Here is a 21,376-nt window from a genome sequence, read left to right as displayed (position 1 = left end):
TTTGTATTTATATAACTAATTATAAAAAATAATAGGCGGATAATTAAATCAATTCAAAATCCCGGCCGAAGGCCGCCCGCAAAAAATTTTTTTTAGCAATTTTTATATTTCTACCGCAATTTTCATGTTTCTCCCACATCTCCCTCAATTTGAAAATTTTGACCTGGCAACCCTGAGTATGAACCAAAAGTTATTAGAATTTTAAAAATTATCAAATTTTGATTGAACAAAGAATCTAAAGAAAGCAATTATAATAAAAAAATTAAATGAAATTATCATTATTTATAAAATCAACTTTTTTCCTTATTTCAAAATATGAGGATAAAGATAAAAGGCTAACTCGATATTTTATACAAAAGAAAATTAAGCTTGGAAACTTTTCCGACAGATGACATAACTTGCGGCAACTTTGGAAAATGTTATATCAAAATGAGATGGATTGGTTATGGTAAAATCAATTAGGATAGCTAATTATTTTCATCAAGCCGCGAATAGGTTGAGCTATTAATAAAAAAAATTTAGAAAATAATTTTTAAAAAATATAACCAAAAAAAATGATGTATTTTAATTTTATTATTCATGACATGACATGAAGCCACCCAAGCTCATTTACATTGTTATCAAATCAAATGAAAATATAGTATATTAAAAAAATTTAACCAAATTCCAATATTTAAATAATTAATAACCTTAAGGAATTTTAAAGCTATATAACAAAATTAATACAACCAATTTTTTCCCAAATTTTTATAGCAAGGTCAATATCGTAACTTGAACTGCCAACTCATTGGAGGAGCATCATTGAAATTAGAGGGGGGATAGTTAGTTATGAAATAATTATCATTATTTGAAAAATTGGAAAGTGGTGAAAGGTATTTTTTTTTTAAATTATTTATATTTGGCAGGAGGTTAAAAGTTTTGAGAGGGTTGATATCATTTATTTAAAAAATAATTTTTTTTTTATTGAATATGAAAGTAGAGCATTGTCATAACATATCGTCTAAACCAATAGGTTTGTTTGTTAAATATATAACTAAAGTGTAAATTTTTAAAAGAATCACTGATTTGAACAAAGACTGGTTAAAAATAACCATGGGAAAAAAATCTGACAAAAACACCCCGATATAAATTTATATGCTTTAATAAATAAAAGGAAAATGTAATCCTCGTTTTAAACTTTGCCCTTTAGTGTAATACTTGAGTATTATTTTAATAGTACTTTTCTAATAATGTTGCTCATCAAAAATGATCATATTTGTAAGGGGAAACAACTATATGACTCAAGGGCTAGGAATATGAATTTTAAAATAATTTTATAATGCATGACGAAAGGTAGTTATTTTTGAAATATTAATCGTGGGATTGATGTGGTAGATAAAGAATGTGTCACACACATATAAAAGAATTTGTAAATACCCTCATAAAATCTATATCTTGATGAATGAGTCTTAAGTAACCAGCTAAATTTTATACCAAAGTATCCTATATTTTTGTCACAAAAAAATAATGAAAATATAAAAATTTTGAGACTATTATATAAAAACAAACAAAATTTTTATTATTGTAGATAAGAATTTAAAAAATTAAACATTCAATGTTATATTAATAGCGATTCCTTTAAGATAATCTAATCTTGATCGATTTTCGAAGTCAGAAACAATTGTTACTATTCTCGCATGTAGATTTCGATATTTTTTTCTCGGGGTAGAGGGTGTTTCACCAGAATTATATTGAGCAATTTTTAACTCTGTCAACCCTTGTTGTTTTTTTAAGCCTAGGAAAAATTATATAGTTTATTAGTAAATCTTTATACTTTTTAAATCATTTTAAAATAATAGATATATAGATAACTTGATATAAATTTCCACATGTTTGGATGGTAACTTGTTAGGAGGGAACTGAAGCATCTATGCCACCCTTCAACCGCGTTGTTGGTTTTCGCTTCCCCGTTCAGTGTTGATTGGTAACAATTCCAGGGTTCAATATTAAACAAAGCAGGTAGTCTGCCTCTTCCAAACGTTTTACCAATATAAGCTTTTTCAAAAGTTTCAATTAGAGGCTGAAGTAACAATTGATTATTAGAATAAAATTCGGAGTTTATTAGTAATTCAAATGTTTCAACTACATTTAAGGGTGGCACAAACGCCAAACAAACCATCATTCTAAGTTGTATATTAAATTCTACATCTGTTTTATATTTATGCGATATTTCTGGATATTTTTGAATGTTTCGCCAAAAGGATTGGCCAAAATGGAAATAGCAACATTTGTGTTGCGAATTGGGAAACACTTCATTGAAAGCTTTTACACTGGCCATTTCAAAATCGGTCATAATTTTTTTTGGAGTTGATATTAAGTTGTCACCTATAATAGTAAATATTCTTTTATAAGTTTCATAATCCTTTCTATTGGTCAATATATATATGAGAGGTAAAACATTATTATTTCTAATCCCATGAATTGTATAAATTTGCATAAATAAAGGTGGCGACGATTTAAATGTACCATCAGAAAACCAATGTTCGCATGAAGCTAAGTCCAAATTTTTTCTTGTTCCAAATATGATAACACGGTCGGGAACCTGACACACATGATAAATAAATAAGCAATTATAATAAAGTGTTTCTTATCGGGCAGCTTATCGCAACAAAAATGAAGGATTTAGTTATATTTGTTCAAAAAATTTATAGAAAATCTTACGGAACCATCATCATGAAGTATGAAATCCTCATATTTATCCGTAATTGAATATTCATGCGGAATTACCAGCTCAATAAGGCTGCTAGGATTCGGAGGTGCAAAACTGTTTGAACTCCGCGTTCGGTGAATTATACGTTTCATAAGATTCGGTGATGGTAGTGCCATTGATATAGAATCACTTAATTGAGATACGTGTTTCGCCACAATAAAGTTTGGAGTTTCCATAGTATTATTCAAAGCTTCATTTTTAATTGAATTGATTATTTTCTTGGTTTCCATTTCGATTGGATTTTCTGGATGATTGTGTATTTCATTATTATCTTTTATCTTACCATTTTTTTTTGTGATTCGTACGGGACATTTAAAAATATCCTGATTGATACATCTATAATAATTAGTATCTGAGACTACTTTATCCAGGCGGAACAAATAATTTTTAAAGGTTAAGATCTCCTTATTTTTGCTTGATAACATATTTTATAAGACTCCGAAATAAAGAGGAAGGAATGGCGAAAATATTTATAATTTATAACCAAAGGAATGGCACCAGCCAGACGGGAAAATTTTTTTTTTTAAATTTCGGCAATACTTTTTTTTTAAAATAGTTATAATTTATCAAATATGTCATTAATTATTTGTTAATTTTTAGTGTAGCTATTTTTTTTATTATATTTTAAAATTATTTAAGATTCAATAAGAACCCATATCAAAATATTATATTTAAATTAATGCCGAGTTATTAAACTAAAAATTTTATCACGCCTCCTCCCCCCCCCCTTCAAATAAACAGAAAAGATAAAAAGATATCTATAAAGATTGAAAATAATAAAATTAATAAATATTTTAAATTGGGGAAATCCCTTATTTCACTTAGATGTAATTTATTTTTGAATTGCCATTCAAAATTGATATTCTAAACAGTAATGTTGTAGACTTTATTCATCTACACTGTTTAAGAATAGTGACTGCCAAAACCACGGTTGTGCATTTGACCGATCAAATATAGTTAAAATCAAATAAATATTATTTTATATTGAATATCATCATTTTCTTTAATATTTTTTAATCAATTTTCTTTTTGTCTAAATCTTCAATCGATTTCTTTTTTAGTAAGATTATTGACACAAATAGACCAATTTCTTTCTGAAGAAGAAGTAGATCAAGAAATTGTTAGTAATGTCACTTCTCTTAATGGCCATGGTGGTCAAAGCTAATTCCACTGCTTGAGTTTGAAATCTGATTGTTTCTTATGGAAGTTACTGCTATCCCCATGATTTTCTATTAAACAAGCCGCTTTTATTTCTGAAATTTATGATATAGCTTGAAATATTTTGATCACCACCTTGTATGCCTAATTCTTTTATTATATTACATACTTCATTAAATTCACTATGATTAAAATGCTCTCCTTAATATTAGGAACTCAATAAGCATTGTGATCACATTTCACATGTATTTATATCGTTTTTTCTTTTTCAAACATATTTTTATATTCAGATCTTATAGAATATATGACCACTTGACCAGGTCAAATATTCTCCTTTTCAATTGACCCGTCAAAATCTAGTCATTTGACTGGTCATTTGACTGACTTGCTAACCCTGGCCAAAATTGATTGATAAATTTATAAATATTAAGTCATCAGACAATAAATAGGAATGCTACCCAGATATCTATTTCGCCAATAAATATCAAGATTTAACTAATAAACTCAATGATTAATATATTGATAAAGCTGAGTTCCTTGTGCGCGATTATTATAAAATAAGAACTTCGAAGGAAAGGATAGGATAGCGAAAAAAGTGTATTTCAATAACAAATTTCATAAACCAGTCTAAGTTAATTAATCATTGTAAAAAATTTTTAAGGTTATAAGAAAATTACAAACTATGTGAATTAAAAAAATATTATTCAAATAATATAATTATAAAAAAATGATTCAAAATAAATTAGTCATTATTAGCAATTACCGCGATATTAAATTCTCTATAATATCTTCGCGATATATGTTTCGCGAAATAATTGTCGCTACATTGTCTTCGCGATTTGGGTTTCGCGATAATAATTTCGCTATAAAATTTTCGCGATTAAAGTTTCGCGGTAATGTATTCGCTTTAAAGGTTTCGCGATAAAGGTTTCGCTATAAAATTTTCGCGATTATTGATTCGCGATAAAAGTTTCGCGGTAATGTATTCGCTTAAAATGTTTCGCGATAAAAGTTTCGCTATAAAAAATTCGCGATATTTGTTTCGCTATATTGTATTCGCGGTAATGTATTCGCTATAAAGGTTTCGCGATAAAAGTTTCGCTATAAAAAATTCGCGATATTTGTTTCGCTATATTGTATTCGCGGTAATGTATTCGCTATAAAGGTTTCGCGATAAAGGTTTCGCTATAAAAAATTCGCGATATTGCATTCGCGGAATAGTATTCGCTATTATGGATTCGCGATAAAAGTTTCGCTATAAAATCCATTCGCGATAAACGACATTCGCGATAAAAGTTTCGCGAAAAAGTGTTTCGCGATAAAATTTTCGCTGAATTGACATGGAACCTTAAATTACGTAACCCTTGAACAAAGCACGTTTACTATAAATTCAACTTAACTCCTCATTTATAGTAAACGCGTTATGTTCGAGTGTTGTGTTATTTAACATAGCTTTCTTAAAAAAATCAAGTTAATAAATAAATATGATTTATAAACATGGAACGTTATAATGCTAACGCTATAATAAAATTTGAAAAAGTTGCGACGTATTTTTAAAAATTATTAACTCTATGAAGAATTAGCTGTGATTTCGATAGCGTTAAATAACGCAACGCCTTGAACATAACGCTTTTACTATAAAGGAGGCCCTAAGTTATAAAAAAAATTTTGATGAATTATATTATCGTTTGCCTTTTATTTCATTAGTTTCTGGATATTCCATTTTAAAGGATAAGTTATTTTTTAATATTTTATATATTTAATTAATTTACATATAATGGAACTAGTTTTTAATGCCTTCCCCCTTATTATTCTTATCTGGGTAATTTCACCTCTCTTGCGAAAAACTGAGTAAGAAAGAAAGAAAAAGAACGAGTCATAGACCAACGTGCAAATTGAATGAATAAAAAAACAAACAAGTTTGTCATTTTTTAAAATGGTTTCTAAAGCCATGCCATAATTTGACTAATTTGCACGATACCTTTTGAAATGCTTTACTGGAAACGTTCAATTTGTGTGCACCATTAGATATTTATGATAATATAATATTTCTTTTTAAAAAACATACTCATATTTAAATTTAAAAGGATCGTATTATTATTACTATTCTCATTATTCTGTTTAACCCAATGATATATATATATACTACTAGTAGCGATTCATTGATCTCAAGTGTCCATTCACAGGAGTCAGCTATTGCGCCATTTTGTGGGTTGAACTTTGATCAATTGTCATTAATTATCATTATATGAATGCAAAAAAATTGGGTTTGGTTAAATTTTGTTTTCAGTTTTTGATTTTTTAAAAGTTTTATGTTTAAAATATTTTATTATTTTTTTTTATTCAAGAATTTATGTTGAGATTTTTAGATTTTATGGTTTCATATATAAATGTAAGAATTTTATTTAAAAAAGAAATATTTCTTGACCTTTACCCCAAAGTAAACCCCCCCCCATTCAATTTTAATAACGATCTTTCATCATACATCTCTCCCCCCCCCCAGGAATAGAAACCTCTTCCCTTGACACTCGATTACCTATCGGGCCTTATCCAACACCTAGTTTCTGTGAAATTACGCTACTATTTATTAATATTTATTTTAACTCCAGTCCAACTCATGTCGTAGCTTTAGTATTGTTAAATAGCCTGATTCGGATCAATTTTTAAAAATGGTCCGGTTAAGATTATAACCATAATATTATATAAGCTTGGATGGCAGATAGGTTTAGACATCTATTTAACAAATCTCGAGGCATGCGTTATATTATTTTGGCTAAATCTTAATCGGGCCGTTTTTAAAATCGACTCAAATCGGGCTTTTTAACAACACTACATAGCTTAGATCAGGAATAAATTTAAAAATAAATACTAATGGTCGCCGCCCTAAGACATCTGTTTGATTTTTACTCACGAGGCTGGTTTTCCTTCTATTTGTTTTTGATCTTGGGATTTTCTCCGGTGTTTTATTTCTTCCCCATTATCGATTAAAAAAAATGATCGGTTAATTAAGCTAATATGGTTATTCTAAATTCGAGATTCTTTAAAGGAGTTTTCTTTATGTTTGATGCAGGGCAAATGAGGAGTTCATTGGAAATTATGGCACCCGGGAACAAGTTTACAACTGACAATGTAACAGAATCGAAAGACGTTGGAACAGCTTATGTTATAAATGTTTTTCTGTCTCAGCTAATGAAACTTTACTCCGATAATACCTTTCTATTTGGATCGCCTCGCGAGTTCGATTGCAAAAGTAACCCATATATTCAATGATACATATAGGAAAAAAATTTACATTTGATTGCTTTGTAAAATCAGGAATCCTCATTCATAAACATAAATTTTTTTTAAAATAGACAAAAGATATTTTAAATCAGCCAAACAAAAAAAACACATTCTATTTTATTAAATTTTGAATCAAACAACACCCAATAGGAATTAAATATATCACGTGACAAGATAATAACTCCACCTATAGTTTTTAACCCCCAACCAAAAACTTTATTACAAAAGCAACTCGCCTCGCCCTATAAGGTTTTTAAGGGACTAGATTTTTTTAACGTTTTAAAGGCTGGAAAGGGTAGAACTAAGTAAATCCTTTGTAATTACACGAAATTTCTGTTTGAAATCAAAACGTTATAAACTTAATATATTGGGAAGATTGCTGGGTGGCAAGCATTTCGCTCTTTTACGACAAATATATTTTTATTTCCGGTTCTAAAAATAGTTATATTATTGTTTGATTACAAAATAAAAATTCTGAGTCCAATAATTATTATCTATCATAATCTTGGGCACTAGCTAAATTTTTGTAAAAGAATTACCTTTTTGTCCCACCTTAGATCTGAGTAAAATGGCTATATACCTGGGGTAAAATAAAAGTAAAACGCCTATAACTTTTTTTCTTATATTTTATGTTATATTATTTAATCAAATATATTCTAAAGGTCTGATTTGATAATAACAAAATCCCTGTTAAAATTATCAATGTATAAATAATATAACACATTAATCTTAACAAATTAACCTAAATTAACAGTTGGTACTCGAAATCCGGCATATTTAGAAGTATTCATAATTTGTTAAGATTAATGTGTTATATTATTTATACATTGATAATTTTAACAGGGATTTTGTTATTATCAAATCAGACCTTTAGAATATATTTGATTAAATTTTTAGTTTCTTTATTATAGGAATAAGGTGGTAATGTCAAAATTTATCTATTACACTGTTAATTAATTACATGTGTTAGCAATCGGCATTGTACATAATTATACGACATGAATAAACATTTTATCCAGATGATTTAATATTGTTACAATAAAGTTACTACTGCGGCACCAACTGTTATTTTATTGTATGTAACAATATTAAATCATCTGGATAAAATGTTTATTCATGTCATATAAATATGTACAATGCCACTACCGATATAACAATAATAATAATTAAATGATTGATTGATTGATTGACAAGCTTCATATCAACTACAACTATTAGGGGGATATATTATAATTTGATTGCAAAGGAATAGGGAGCCTTGATACTGTTGCATCTCCTGTTGTCCTAATTTGAGGAAATTGCAGGGCTCTATTGGATTGCACAGGAATAGGGAGCCTTGATACTGTTGCATCTCCTGTTGTCCTAATTTGAGGAAATTGCATGACTCTATTGGATTGCAAAGGAATAGGGAGCCTTGATACTGTTGCATCTTCTGTTGTGCTCAGAAAAACAATGATGTAATTGTCTATTTGGACTATGAATATTTAATCAAGGGCAATGGTCAAAATTACATTTACCTAATATGCAGAGGTAACTGTAGGGGTCGAGCTAAGCTTTCATTAGTAGATGTTGTTGTTACAAAACAACATATTGACACTTGTAAATATGCAACTGTATCAAGGCTCACTATTCCTTTGCAATCAAATTATAATAGTATCCCCTAATACCTCAAATAAGCACAACAGGAGATGCAACAGTATCAAGGCTTCCTATTCCTTTGCAATCCAATAGAGTCCTGCAATTTCCTCAAATTAGGATAACAGGAGAAGCAACAGTATCAAGGCTCCCTATTCCTTTGCAATCCAATATAGTCCTGCAATTTCCTCAGATTAGGAGAACAGGAGATGCAACAGTATCAAGGCTCCCTATTCCTTTGCAATCCAATAGAGTCCTGCAATTTCCTCAGATTAGGACAACAGGAGATGCAACAGTATCAAGGCTCCCTATTCCTTTGCAATCAAATTATAATAGTACCCCCCTAATAGTTGTAGTTGATGTGAAGTTGTCAATCATTTAATTATTGTTATATCGGTCGCGGCATTGTACATATTTATACGACATGAATAAACATTTTATCCAGATGATTTAATATTATTACAATATCATAACATTTTATATAGCTCATTTATTGTATTATAATATTATTTCAATATAATAGTTTATATTAAATATAATTATCATTCTCTAGTATGCATTGAATGGAACATGATAAAATCTAACCAAGTACATTGGCCTTTATGGCTTTTATACTTAGATACTTGATTAGTAATTATAAACCGAAAATTTGGTTCCAAGTAGATCACAATAATGTGATAAAAAGTAAAATGTTAAATATAAGTATAAAACAATTTCAGAAAGAAAAACAACAATAAAGTACGTTATTAAAATGCGCGATATATATAATAAATCGAGTGAATGAATCGTTCTAAATATTATGTTGTTTGTTTTCGGTTTATGGTCTTCAGTTCGGATTGTATCGGGACTTGTTCAAAATTTCACGTTGTTGTAGATGATTCCTATAGTCCGGAGATAAGTGAGAAAGTTCCGACAGTTTCGATACCAAATATTGAGGCGTTGGTTTCCATCAGGTATTTATGCCCGTTGGTGGATCTGCAAATAGGTTTTAGGGAGCCCGGTCTCCTGTCCAATTCCTTGAGAGGTCGTCCGCTGGGTTTTCGCCTGTCGGGACCCATTAGATGTTTTGGGAAATAGCGGTGAAGATGGGGATTCTGATCCTCCTTTCCTAAATACATAGCAGCAGACCGTAGAGTCCTTAAAGATCATAGGCGGTATCCCGTCTTTGTTGATTGCTAGTAGAACTCCAACACCGGCGGCAAGTACCTCTTTTGCGTTGATGTGGGCTATAGAATGCATGGTAATATTGAACAGAAAGGTTGCTTCTTGGAAGGAAACCGCCATATTGTCATATCTCCAAAAAGATAGACCTATGAAGTTGTTTGAGGCGTCTCCGTAGAGTAGATTTATTGCGTGATACCTTAGGTTGATAGGGTTGCGAAGAGCGTCGATTATTACGGCCTTCTTGAACGCTAGGTATGTATCCACTACTGGGATGATGGGAACGCTGTTCATAGTTGTATAGTATGGCGAAAATAATCTGGAGTCTGGACATACCTGTGATGGTATAGGCGTAGTAGTTTACTACTCTTAAGACACGAGCTGCTAGCTATCGGCCGACATCTAGTTGGTATGAGTGGCGTCGAAAAATTTCTACACCTGGCTAGTCGCCGTCTAGTGTTGTTATCGGCTGTTGGTGTCTGTTTCAAATCAATAGGGATACCCAGGTAAGTTATACGTGGCGTTGGGTCAAGGATGGATTTGTTGACAGCGATTGTTGGGCTTCAACCTTCTTGAGTGCATCGGAGAGATCTAGTGGACCATTTGACGTCGAATTCGTTGTCTCCGTAAATTAAGATGTCATCTAGGTATACGTTGAACGAGGCTTTCCTCGCGGTTTTGGTACAGGCATCACGGGCTAAACAAGGCTCCCATGGGTAATACCTTATATCGATATTTGGTCCCTTGGAAGCGAATGCCGAAAAAACGTCTAACCTGCATCGCCAGTGGGATGGAAAAGAATGCAGATTTGATGTCTATTTTGACAGCAAATTTGGCCTTTTCAAGATTGGCGACATCGAGGGAATCGATTTGAGTCTGAATGGGTAGTGAAGGAAGTTTTTGATACTTTGGAGAAATCGCTAATGACTCGGGGTCCCGACTTGGAAATGATGTACATAGGGGAGCAGATTTGGTTCCGCCTCTTCGATCACGCCAGCTGCCAGGAGTTGCTGGATGATCGGTTGGAAGCAGTCAGGAATTATCTGCCCTCATTGCTTCGAGTGCGCAAATGGTCAAGTCTGGGTCTGAACCCCCCTCTGGCTACTGCTTTTGTGAAGGTCGACATATGAGGTCCCACCATGAGCTTAGCCTCAGCGATGTTCAGCCTGAAAACTCCTTCGAAGTTAGCATCTGCAGAGGAAAGAGTAGTAGAAGTAGCCAAGAAGGAAGGAAAAGGTTTGTTTTTATTGGTATCACGGGGGCTTCTTTCTCTTCTTACCCCTGGTGGCGGTCGTTTCATTCTTGGGACGGCGGTATGTATAGGTAGCTCGGCTGGGCCGTCCATTTTTTCGAAAGGGCCGGTCTGGGATGACCTTGATTTTTTCAGCATTTATGTGTCATTGAATAATGATATTATCGTTTAGATACGTTTTATCTTAAATTTAAACCAAAATGAAATAAAGTTGAAATACTATTTAATTCCGTAAAAAGAGAACATTCCAAAGATGGATGAAAAATATTATTCCCCAAAGAAAATTGAAGATGTGCTATGGTCAGAAATAGTTTAAAACATCTAAACAATTATGTCAAAGATGGTCGCACACGTTTTTGCGTTAAAAATAGATTTTTATTAGAACGATTCGTGAGCTAACAGAAACGGTGATAGGCAACTTAAAGAAATCGAGGAAATGACTCTATACGAATTTAAGAAAAATATAGAAGTGCATATCCATGGCCAATTTATCAGGGCTAAAGATATCCAATTAGACAAAGAATTATGATTGAAATATCCCAACACCAAGGACGAATGTTAACACTTAAGGTTTAAATAAATTTATAATAAATGACCCTTGTTATGAAATGCGGAGGCTTAAAATTATATAATTCAAAAATAGCATATAAAATTAGAGTGATGACAAAAATACAATAATATATTAGATACCAAAGTAATAATAATAAGTAATAATTAATAAACATAATAATAATACTCGATCTTATCAAAAATTATAATAAAACCTATATATACAATTTAATAAATCAGTCCAAAATTCCAATATCATATACTTATAAGAATAACAGGAAGACATAGCTGTGATTGCAATCAGTGCCATCCGATACGAAATTGTCCTGCGTATGGGGAAAAAAACTTGTAGAAAATGTAAAAAAATTTAAACTACTTTTCTGTACGCTGTTGTTATAGTAAAGGAAAAATCAATGTTTACAAATTACGACGAGAATAGCAACTGAGGTTATTCGAACTACTCAATAATAAAAATGTTTACAATTATGGGCAGAATCCAACTAATGGTCTTGATAAACATCCATGAAATCGAGATGGAATTATGATATAGGTTCAGCAGTATCCTAGAATTAATTTATTAATTTAACCATATGGAAAAAAATTTGGAGTAACCAAAGTTTAGAATAGTCAAAAGTCCCCACATATCACGAGAATCCTAATATTACGAGAGAAACTTATTGGCAAATAGGGCTTTCACTTTTACAAATTACAAGCCAAGTGGTTTGGCTTTTTACATTTATTAGAAGTTTTTCTAAACTCTCTACAGTTTCGTATTGAACGACACCGATTGCATTTTTAATGGTTATTGTGATCTTGGACTCGTTTTTAATCGCGTTTATATGGTATAGAATGATCATCATGTTGATTATATTAATTAATTATTATTAATAGGTATCGATTTATATTATTTTATTTTGTCGTTCTCTCATTTTATATATCATTTTTGAATTATTTATGTTCCAAGTCGGCGCTTTCCAATATCTAGAGCCATTTATTATAACTTTATTTAAACCTAGAGGTTGACCACCACATTTAGTGATATCTTAATCGTAATTTTTAGAGACCCAATTCTATTTATTTTTTTTTAAAATAGGAATTCTGAGATTATTTTTTCTAGAGTTAGAAAATTATGGAAGGGGTTTTATCAATTCTAAAAGAAATGAAAGCAAATTGACGTCTAGATATCAATATAAAAGTATTATGAACATTTTTTTTTAAATTTAATCATAACCCCCCCCCCCCCCCGTCAATGCCCACCGTATATCCTCGATTTTGAATGATTAGAAACTATTTAATAAAAATTATTTTAAAAATTAAATCTTTAATAAAAATTATTTTAAAATTTGGTCAGAAAATGAATTTTGATACAATTACAGGGTTTGGACAGTTGTTACACCATTTATTTAGATTTAAATTAAATATAATTGTATTAATTTTATTATTCACTGATAAATTATATTTGCATGCCCACATTTTATTATCGTTCTTTTCATAATTTCGTTAATATTTTACTCTCACAATTGTTGTATAAAAGATTTTGTAAAATGTTTTGTCATGTTACTGGCGAGATATTTTACCAGAGGCACACGAATGACTAGCGCGACTAAATAATAAACAAAAATCCAATTTTCGGTAAATATTAGAAAAATGTGGTTTCTCCTCTTCTCAATATTTAAAACCATAGAAATGAGGGATATTATTCCTATTCCAAAGCGAATCAAATATTCGATTCGTTTAAAATTATTTGAATCGAACATAGATGCGGAAATAATTTAAAAATTTTTTTATGAAATAGTGGATTATTTCCTCTTCAATTTTAGGATTTTTTTTATAACCCCGCCTTTATTTTGAATTTTATAGCAAATTTTATGGAAGACTTTACACATTTCAAAACTCTAATAAATAAATTAATAACATTTTTTAATGAATTTGATTTGTGACAACATTTAAAAGCTGCCATAATTATGGACAATGCCTTATGTTTTTCATTTATCTTTATGATCAAAGGATCAAATTGATAATAAATTTTCATTGTGAAAGTGCTACTTGCAATAATTGAGAAGGAGAGTTATAAAACTGTTAGGGAAAAGCAACATATTTTAATTATTAATCATTAATAATCGTTTCTTCACACCCAAATAAAGGACGTTTAGTAGTAAAATTGATTTTAGCCTAAATCATCAACTTACGTAAGATTATATCTTTACGTAGATTGTATGTTAAATTTTATATCGTAGTTTTTAATTTTTATTTTGGCCTTGAAGGAAATGTTGATAATCAGAAAACAATATTATATTATAAGTATTTTATTTTTTTCCTACGTATTTGTATTAGTTTTATTTATAAAAAAGGAAGATATTTTTTATTAATTAATTATTTTATATATTATTTAAAAAGAAATATTTGAAACAAAAAAAAATATATTTACAGGAATTTAAAAAAATATAATTATCAAGAAAAATAAAGGAAAACTTCATAAAGAAAAAGTGTTGTAAGAAATAATTAGTTTATAATTTAAATATTAACGAAAAAATATATTTAAGAAATCTTAGAAATGATAATAAAAAGTTGCCATATTATATATTAAGGCGCGAATTAAAACATTAAGAAATATGAGCATTGATTTAGTCAGGTAAGTAAAATTTGTATAAAAGAAAATTCTTTCAACTCAAGCTTCTCATTTTACTAACAGCCCATTTTTTTATATTAATTCTTTATTCATATTAGTTTGTTTTTTTGGGTAATTAAAATACTTTTTTTTGTACGCATTTCATCCCAAACCAAACTCTTCTACTTGGCTAAACGTTTTAAAGACTGGTTATACTTCGTAATTAGAGAAAAGATTTGTTATTCGATTTTAAAAATTATTTTTTGCTTCGAAATTTATATAATATATATATATTCTTTAAATATTACAGAGTCGACTAACAGCTCAGAATGTTATTTGCCGCCGGGAGACAATTTAGGAACTTGCGGCTTTGATTCAAAACTAAGAATCCACGGTTCCAACAATTGGGAACTCACCATAGAAGACGTTAAATGCAGGAACAATTATATTGAACAATACAAAATGAATATTGATGACGTTGCCGTCAAACGCAAGAAAGAGAAATCGAGTTAAATAAAAATTATAATCAATAATTCTAACATTATTACTATTAGTATTCCTATTGGTTAAATTTTTTGAATTTTGAATATTTCGAAATCTTTGGCTCACACTTGAGAGCTTTTTAAGTCCAGCCCTAAGAAGTTTTTTGGGCCGGGACGACTGGGTTGGGCCTAAAACTAGGTTATGAAACACAGTTGGTCAAGAAAAGAATGAAGGAAAGGTAAAATCCGATTTTTCAGATTAAAAAATTATCAACGGTAAAATGAATTATAATTGGGAGACTCCCAATTCTCGCATATTCCGAATTAACTTACCGCACTGAATCTCAATTTTAATTCATTTTTACTTGTAGTAGGGGTGATTTTCAAATTTGAAAAAAAATCTGATTTGACTTTAAATGTATTCTAAAACAGGGCCTTTCAAATTTCAGACAATTTTGCGATGACTTTCGAAAGTGAACTTGCTCTTAATAATTTATATTAACTTTTATAGAAATTTTTTTCATAATAATGAGTAAAAAAAATACACAAAAGTTCATGGCACACATTATGCAAATATCGTAGGATAGGCACTACTCTACCCATATTGAATTTAGAGACCTACGAATTCGATATTTTTTGGGACCCGTCTTCATTTTTAAATTTTGTTTTAGCCGGATTTGAATTTTGACCGAGCCCAGAACGCATATCTTAATTGAAAAACTTCTTCTTTTTTTTAAAGTTAAAATAAAATAAAAATTACTAATTGTGTGTCCCTAATCTCACTGAAATCGTAATTATCTATCTTATTATTTGATATTAAACCTAAAAGATTTTATTTTTTAGAACTTTTTTAAATAACCCTAAAGCCTGTGCATGACGGATTCAGAAATAAACTGAGCCGCAATCCCAGGTTAATACTTTTTCGACTTCGGACTGACTTGCAGGGCTTCAGTTGGAATACATTTTCGGTCAAATTAGATTTTTCGAATTTAAAAATCGCGCCCTTAGCAAATGAGAATTAAAATTAAGCCCTCGTAATATTCCAACTCAATATAAAAATATATTTTTTAAAAAAAATCTAATGAGAACCATTTATACACAGATGTTTCAAGAATAAAATTTCGAAAGCTCGAAAAAGAGAAAAAAAAAAGGTAAAAAAATACTTAATATTTTTTAGCATTTATCCCTCGAGAATATTCATAGAGTTCATACATGCCCCAGAGTTTAAGAAAACGTTATTCAAATTCTTTCTGATTTTTTTTTCAAGTAGTTAAAAATATTTTGGCTAAAAAACATTTAATATGCAAAATTTAGTTTACTTTTTTAAACAGGTGCTTTTTTGAGTCAATTAATTTTTTAAATGATTTGGATGAGTTATTATTTTATTTTATTTTTAAAATTCTATAAATTTGATATAAATAGAAATTAGAAGAAAGCGTTTTTGAATTGATTTGATTGATAAAATATTTAAAATTATTATTTATTTACTGATAAAATATTTTTTTTTTGACTCGAAAATAGCCCTTATTAAATTGTTATTAATGGATTGAGTTTTAAAATAATCATCATGTTAGATTGCTGAATGTTTTATAAATATCATGACGATAAATAAATAAATTAATGAGATATAGCAGTTCAAGATTCAGTTCTCACCTCTTGGAACGCTCTCGTGTAGTATTGTTAAACTACTCGATTTTTAAAAACGACTAACCCAATTTGTTATTTTTAAAAAATCGAGCCGCTTAGCAACACTATTTCTCGCGTTATTTATTTATTTTTCTCAACGAATATTCACAAGGTATAGAGTTGTATCTAATTTCATTTCTAGTCTTAATAGATAATTTGGAAGTCAAAGTCGCATTTTAGCCTGTGAATCCAAGAATTATTCCTCTAACTCTTTAAAATAAAATGATATAATAATACAATATTTTTTGCTTGAGTTTAATTCATTTTAATGAAATTCTTATACTACATAAATATATAGTGTCAATGGCAAGTCTATATCGTTTTTACCGTTGCATCAACAATATGTTCGTTCACTTCAAGTATACCTTTTGACCAAAAAATTATTTAAAAAATTAATATTATAATGCAAAAAAAACCACTGAAAAAATATCCCATGGAAAATTTTTTTTTTATATTTTTAGATGAACGAACGGTTAATAAAGAAAACACTGGTTGAAAAAAAAACACCAGAGCATTATATAACATTTCTTTCTTTTTTTATAATAATTTCCTACCTTGGTTACACCTTATGAATTAAAAAAGGTTTTTAAAAACGTGAAGGATGGGCTGAATGATTTTATAAAAACGATACAATTAATATTCAAACTTTTGGGTTTAAGATATTAATTCTAATTAGATTTTCCGGAAGTGAGTGAGTTTATCAATTTTTTTAGGGTGTAATGTTTTCACTTGGTATTAAATATATATTTTTTTTATAAAAATCGTTCAAGAAGGTAGGCAATAAATGCCTTACAAATTTACCATCACAATTCAGTCATAAGTAGAAGTTTAAACTTCGGCGAAATAAGGGTTTTAAGATTAGCTTAGTAAAAAGATTTGGCCCTATTTTGTCGAGATCTCGAGGCTTCAGTTGGTTATATTATTTAGTTAAAATCTTGGTTTCGCTTTTTTTTAAATATAACTTAAATCGAGGTTTTAACAGCATAAGTCAACTGAGCGATCAAATTATATTATTTTTTAAAAATATTTCGATCCAAAAATATTCGCGTATGATCTCACTAAGTGGTAAAATTTTAATATACTTTTTTTTTGGCTTAATGTTTTGCAGCTAATATTGAAAATCGAGAAAATTTGTTATCAAACGACCAGCAATAAGAGTGTCTAGCAAAAAATTCTAATTTTTTGTTAAAATTTAATATTATTTTTTTCCCTCTCAAAAAAGATAAGTAGGAAACCAAGGATAGAAAAAATGGACAAAGTTGCCAAGAATTTAAAAAAAATGTGTAATCTAGTTGCCCTATTTGGAATCGTTATCGAAAAAATTATCTTCCTTTATACTCGCAAAGCCCGAAAAACTCGTACCTTAGCAAGTATATTTTTTTGCATATCTTTTTATTGATTAACTTTAGATGAGGGAGCTGTGTCTTTATACTTCCTCCCCTCTTATTTAACCATGCATTTATTAACGCGAATTAGCTGCGAAATATACACCAAAATACAGCATATTTTTTATACTTTGTAGTGAATCACCTCATATATAGTTAGCACGAATTTGCGGCGGAAAATACAAATATACAGTGTATTTTGTATGATTCGCCGCATTCGCGAACTATGATGAGAGGCAATAAGAAACGGCAACCTTATTTAGAATTGAAAAAAAGATTTTTAAAGGTGATCAAAATTTATAATTAATAAGATAGATATAAACAAAAAAAACGATGTAAGGTAGAAACCCTATGCGGATTTACTCCAGACGAATTCGGATTTTTGGTGAACAAAATAATTTCTTACCGGAACTCGACTCACCATAAGATATCTAAACATAGATCTTTGTAAATATCTACGTATTGGAATGTGGAATCCATGTGGGTTGCAATCTCTTAATTTTAAACCATTTTACTGAGGGGAATTTTTGAATTTGGAAAATCTGATTTGACCGGAAATGTATTCTAGCAACAATTATTTGTCGCAAATTTTTGAATTACTCTTTAACTTTTATATTCATATATATATAAAATGTTCATATAAATTGTTTAATACACAAAATATAATGATAAAAATTGTGTTATATGTAGGGGGCAGCTATTTTACATATGCCTGAACACTTCCAGAAGCAAATTCAAAAAATATTTTTGTTTTTATTAAAAAAAAAATTCTTTTGGTTTATTTGTTTTTGAATAATCAGAAATATTTTATTTTTTGATCTATGCCCTGTCTAGAGTAGAAGGGGCTCAACTTTTCAAAAAATTTCTAACATTAGCAAGAAATGGAGGTAATTCTATCTAAAATTTGCACACAAAAAACTAATTAAACCTAAAATTAGCCATAATAAAGTGATTCTACCTAAAATTTGCAAAAAAAAGGTCATTTCAAAAAACAATATTTTTTAGGGGCCTCTTAAAAATTTTATAGGGGCTTGACCTTCTATCCCCTATACGCCATTATCTTCAACGGGCGAGGCTTAGCCGTCCGCTTATCTATTTTAGCTTATGGTTTTGGAAAGATATTCGCCCCACTCCATAAAAATATATTTGTAAAATTTTAAAAAAAATTAATTATATTTATAATTCGCCCATCCTTCTCACTCGAATAGTAAAATATTTTGAGTTACCCCGCCCAACCGCAAAATATGAATTGATTTTAAAAAAAATTTATTTAAGAAAGAATATTATGTTCAGCCTCAATACAATTTAAATATTTTTAAAAATCTTTCAGCTGTAAAACTATATTTTGGAAGAGAAAGAATTTCGATGGCCTTGAGAATCTTTCTTATACTCAGCTATATACAGTAATATTTAAAAATTTTATTGATATTCATTAATCAAAACTAATTATTAATGCTTTAAAAGAAAACCAGATTCTCAGACTTTTTTAAACAACTGATTTAAAGGCCATAAAATCTTTTAACGGTTGGTTTAGGTTCGCGAATATTAACGGTTAATAACCGGTTTAAGTTCGCTTTTATCTCTTAATAAAAAATGAATCTTTTGAACGTAGCTTTTAAATTAAGAAATAAAATACAAAAATACCACGTTGAGTTTATTTAATTTTAATATTTTTAAGTCATTTTTAAAAGATTTTTTTCCCTATGCATTGAGAAAAGATTTTAAAAAAATTTTTGCCATTTTTAATTGAAATTTGATCAAAAAAATCCTTCTTCTTCAAAATAAAAAAAAATAAGATTTTTCAAAAGTTTTTTGAATATTTATTTCAAACTCTGAAAAAAAAACACACACAAAAGAATCGGACTTAATATACCATTATCTCTGCAAACTGATAGAATCTTTAGGGTATTACATACCTCCCGTATGTCAGAAACAAGCTTACAAAAAGCCTGGGAGTAATTCCGACTTCGTCATTATGCTCGCTAGCAGAGCGTCGACATTCCGCTTTATACATCATTACAGGAAATTATTAATCGGGGAACAAAAAAACGAGGATCATTTGACCAATTTTTGCGTCTCCTATTTGGTTACCACGAAAAATTTGACCCAACTTTTTGTCAAATACAATTCTAGCTCGGATCAGGTTATTTTTTTTAACAACCTCTATATTTACCTTTCTAGAAGACGCAAGGGAAGAACCGACAAATCCCAAGTCATTTTTAACGATTTTTTAAAAAAATTATTAATTTTGGTGTAGGCAAACAATGTGAATCTCAATTTTTTATATTATCTTTTATACTTTATAAAATTGTTGTTGTTTTAAAATGGGAACATCAGGAATTTAAACATGTTAAAACGGCAAAAAAAAATCAAATATATAGAATATTTTTTAGACCATTTTCCATTCTAATCCCCTTTCTCTTTTTCCTTTGTCATATAATTATTTTCGAAATATTTTTCGTTCTCAAATCTCAACATATTATAAATGGCCGATGTATTATCTTATCTTATATGTAGAAGAAAAAACTTCAAATAATTTTCTATAAAGATCAGGAAAGAGAAGTGGATAGAATTTTTTTTCTCCAAAATGAAACTATTCCCATGCCGGAATATAGAGCAAAAGAGTGTTTATATATTTTTTTTTTAAATAAAGAACTATAGAAAAGGAGGGAAAGGAGGTTTTGCATCATCAAAAATTCAAACCCAGAACCAACTTGTCTGGGCCGCACCTATCACATATAATACTTACCTATACTGATGGCTCATTTTTATTAAATGTATTTTGAAGTGGCGTAGAATACAAATCAGCTGGTTACACGCCATTTTTTAGTAATTGAAGCTGATTTTTTTTTAAATAAAAATTTTCATAAAATTTTAAAAGTAAATTTTTTTTACCAAAATGACGTGTCAACAGCTGATTTGTATTTTTTACAAATTTAAATTAACGAATCATTGGTTTAGGTATTATTGCATTCTATTGGGCCCCACTGTTTAGGCCAAAAAAATGGTAATTTTTATTATATTTATTTTTACTATTCTCAAAATTTTGCTTTCTTAAAAAAAAAATTTCCATCTTATCCCGGCTGCCCATAAAAGTTATTTTACTATCTGATGAACGATTTGGTCGATTATTTTTTGATACCCGTTGAAATTTTTGATTCCGACGTTCCTATTCGATTGAAATTGTCGCCCAAAAACCGTCACAATGCGATAACTTCTAAAAGTTATTCCTACGAAGCGTTCATCAAATCTTTATCATTCTGGGACGAGTTTCAAAACGTGGCGAAGAGGCATGCCGATAAGCCGCTTTCACTAAACAATAGTTATCAAGTTTTAGAAATAATTTTATCGAAATTTCTCATTTGAATTTACCTTTCGGAATGATAATATTAAAGAAAAGAATTGAATTTATAAAAAAAGAAGAAAATT

At 29.4% G+C, this 21,376-nt stretch overlaps 1 protein-coding gene across 4 annotated transcripts in view; it reads left to right on the top strand.

Annotated features, from left to right (window-relative positions):
• LOC135931491 (uncharacterized) overlaps positions 1 to 21,376 on the top strand; it is a 52,050-nt gene that overhangs the window by 16,396 nt on the left and 14,278 nt on the right. For all 4 annotated transcript variants that reach the window (XR_010573053.1, XM_065468634.1, XM_065468633.1 and 1 more), the window contains exons 14-20: positions 6,978 to 7,157; positions 14,705 to 14,902; positions 15,979 to 16,027; positions 16,861 to 16,921; positions 17,785 to 17,932; positions 19,804 to 20,090; positions 21,044 to 21,277. Coding sequence is in view for 3 of the 4 variants with exons in the window: in XM_065468634.1 (XP_065324706.1) it covers positions 6,978 to 7,157; positions 14,705 to 14,902; positions 15,979 to 16,027; positions 16,861 to 16,921; positions 17,785 to 17,932; positions 19,804 to 20,090; positions 21,044 to 21,277 (1,157 nt within the window). In the remaining variant the exon portion in view is untranslated. The remainder of the gene's footprint in view (positions 1 to 6,977; positions 7,158 to 14,704; positions 14,903 to 15,978; positions 16,028 to 16,860; positions 16,922 to 17,784; positions 17,933 to 19,803; positions 20,091 to 21,043; positions 21,278 to 21,376) is intronic.

This window comes from Gordionus sp. m RMFG-2023, chromosome 1, assembly GCF_954871325.1.
Source record: "Gordionus sp. m RMFG-2023 chromosome 1, tfGorSpeb1-WG-v2, whole genome shotgun sequence".
In the NCBI taxonomy this organism is placed as follows: Eukaryota; Metazoa; Nematomorpha; class Gordioida; order Chordodea; family Parachordodidae; genus Gordionus; species Gordionus sp. m RMFG-2023.
Note: the sequence above shows the minus strand (reverse complement) of the source record. Positions and strands in the feature narration are given on the sequence as shown.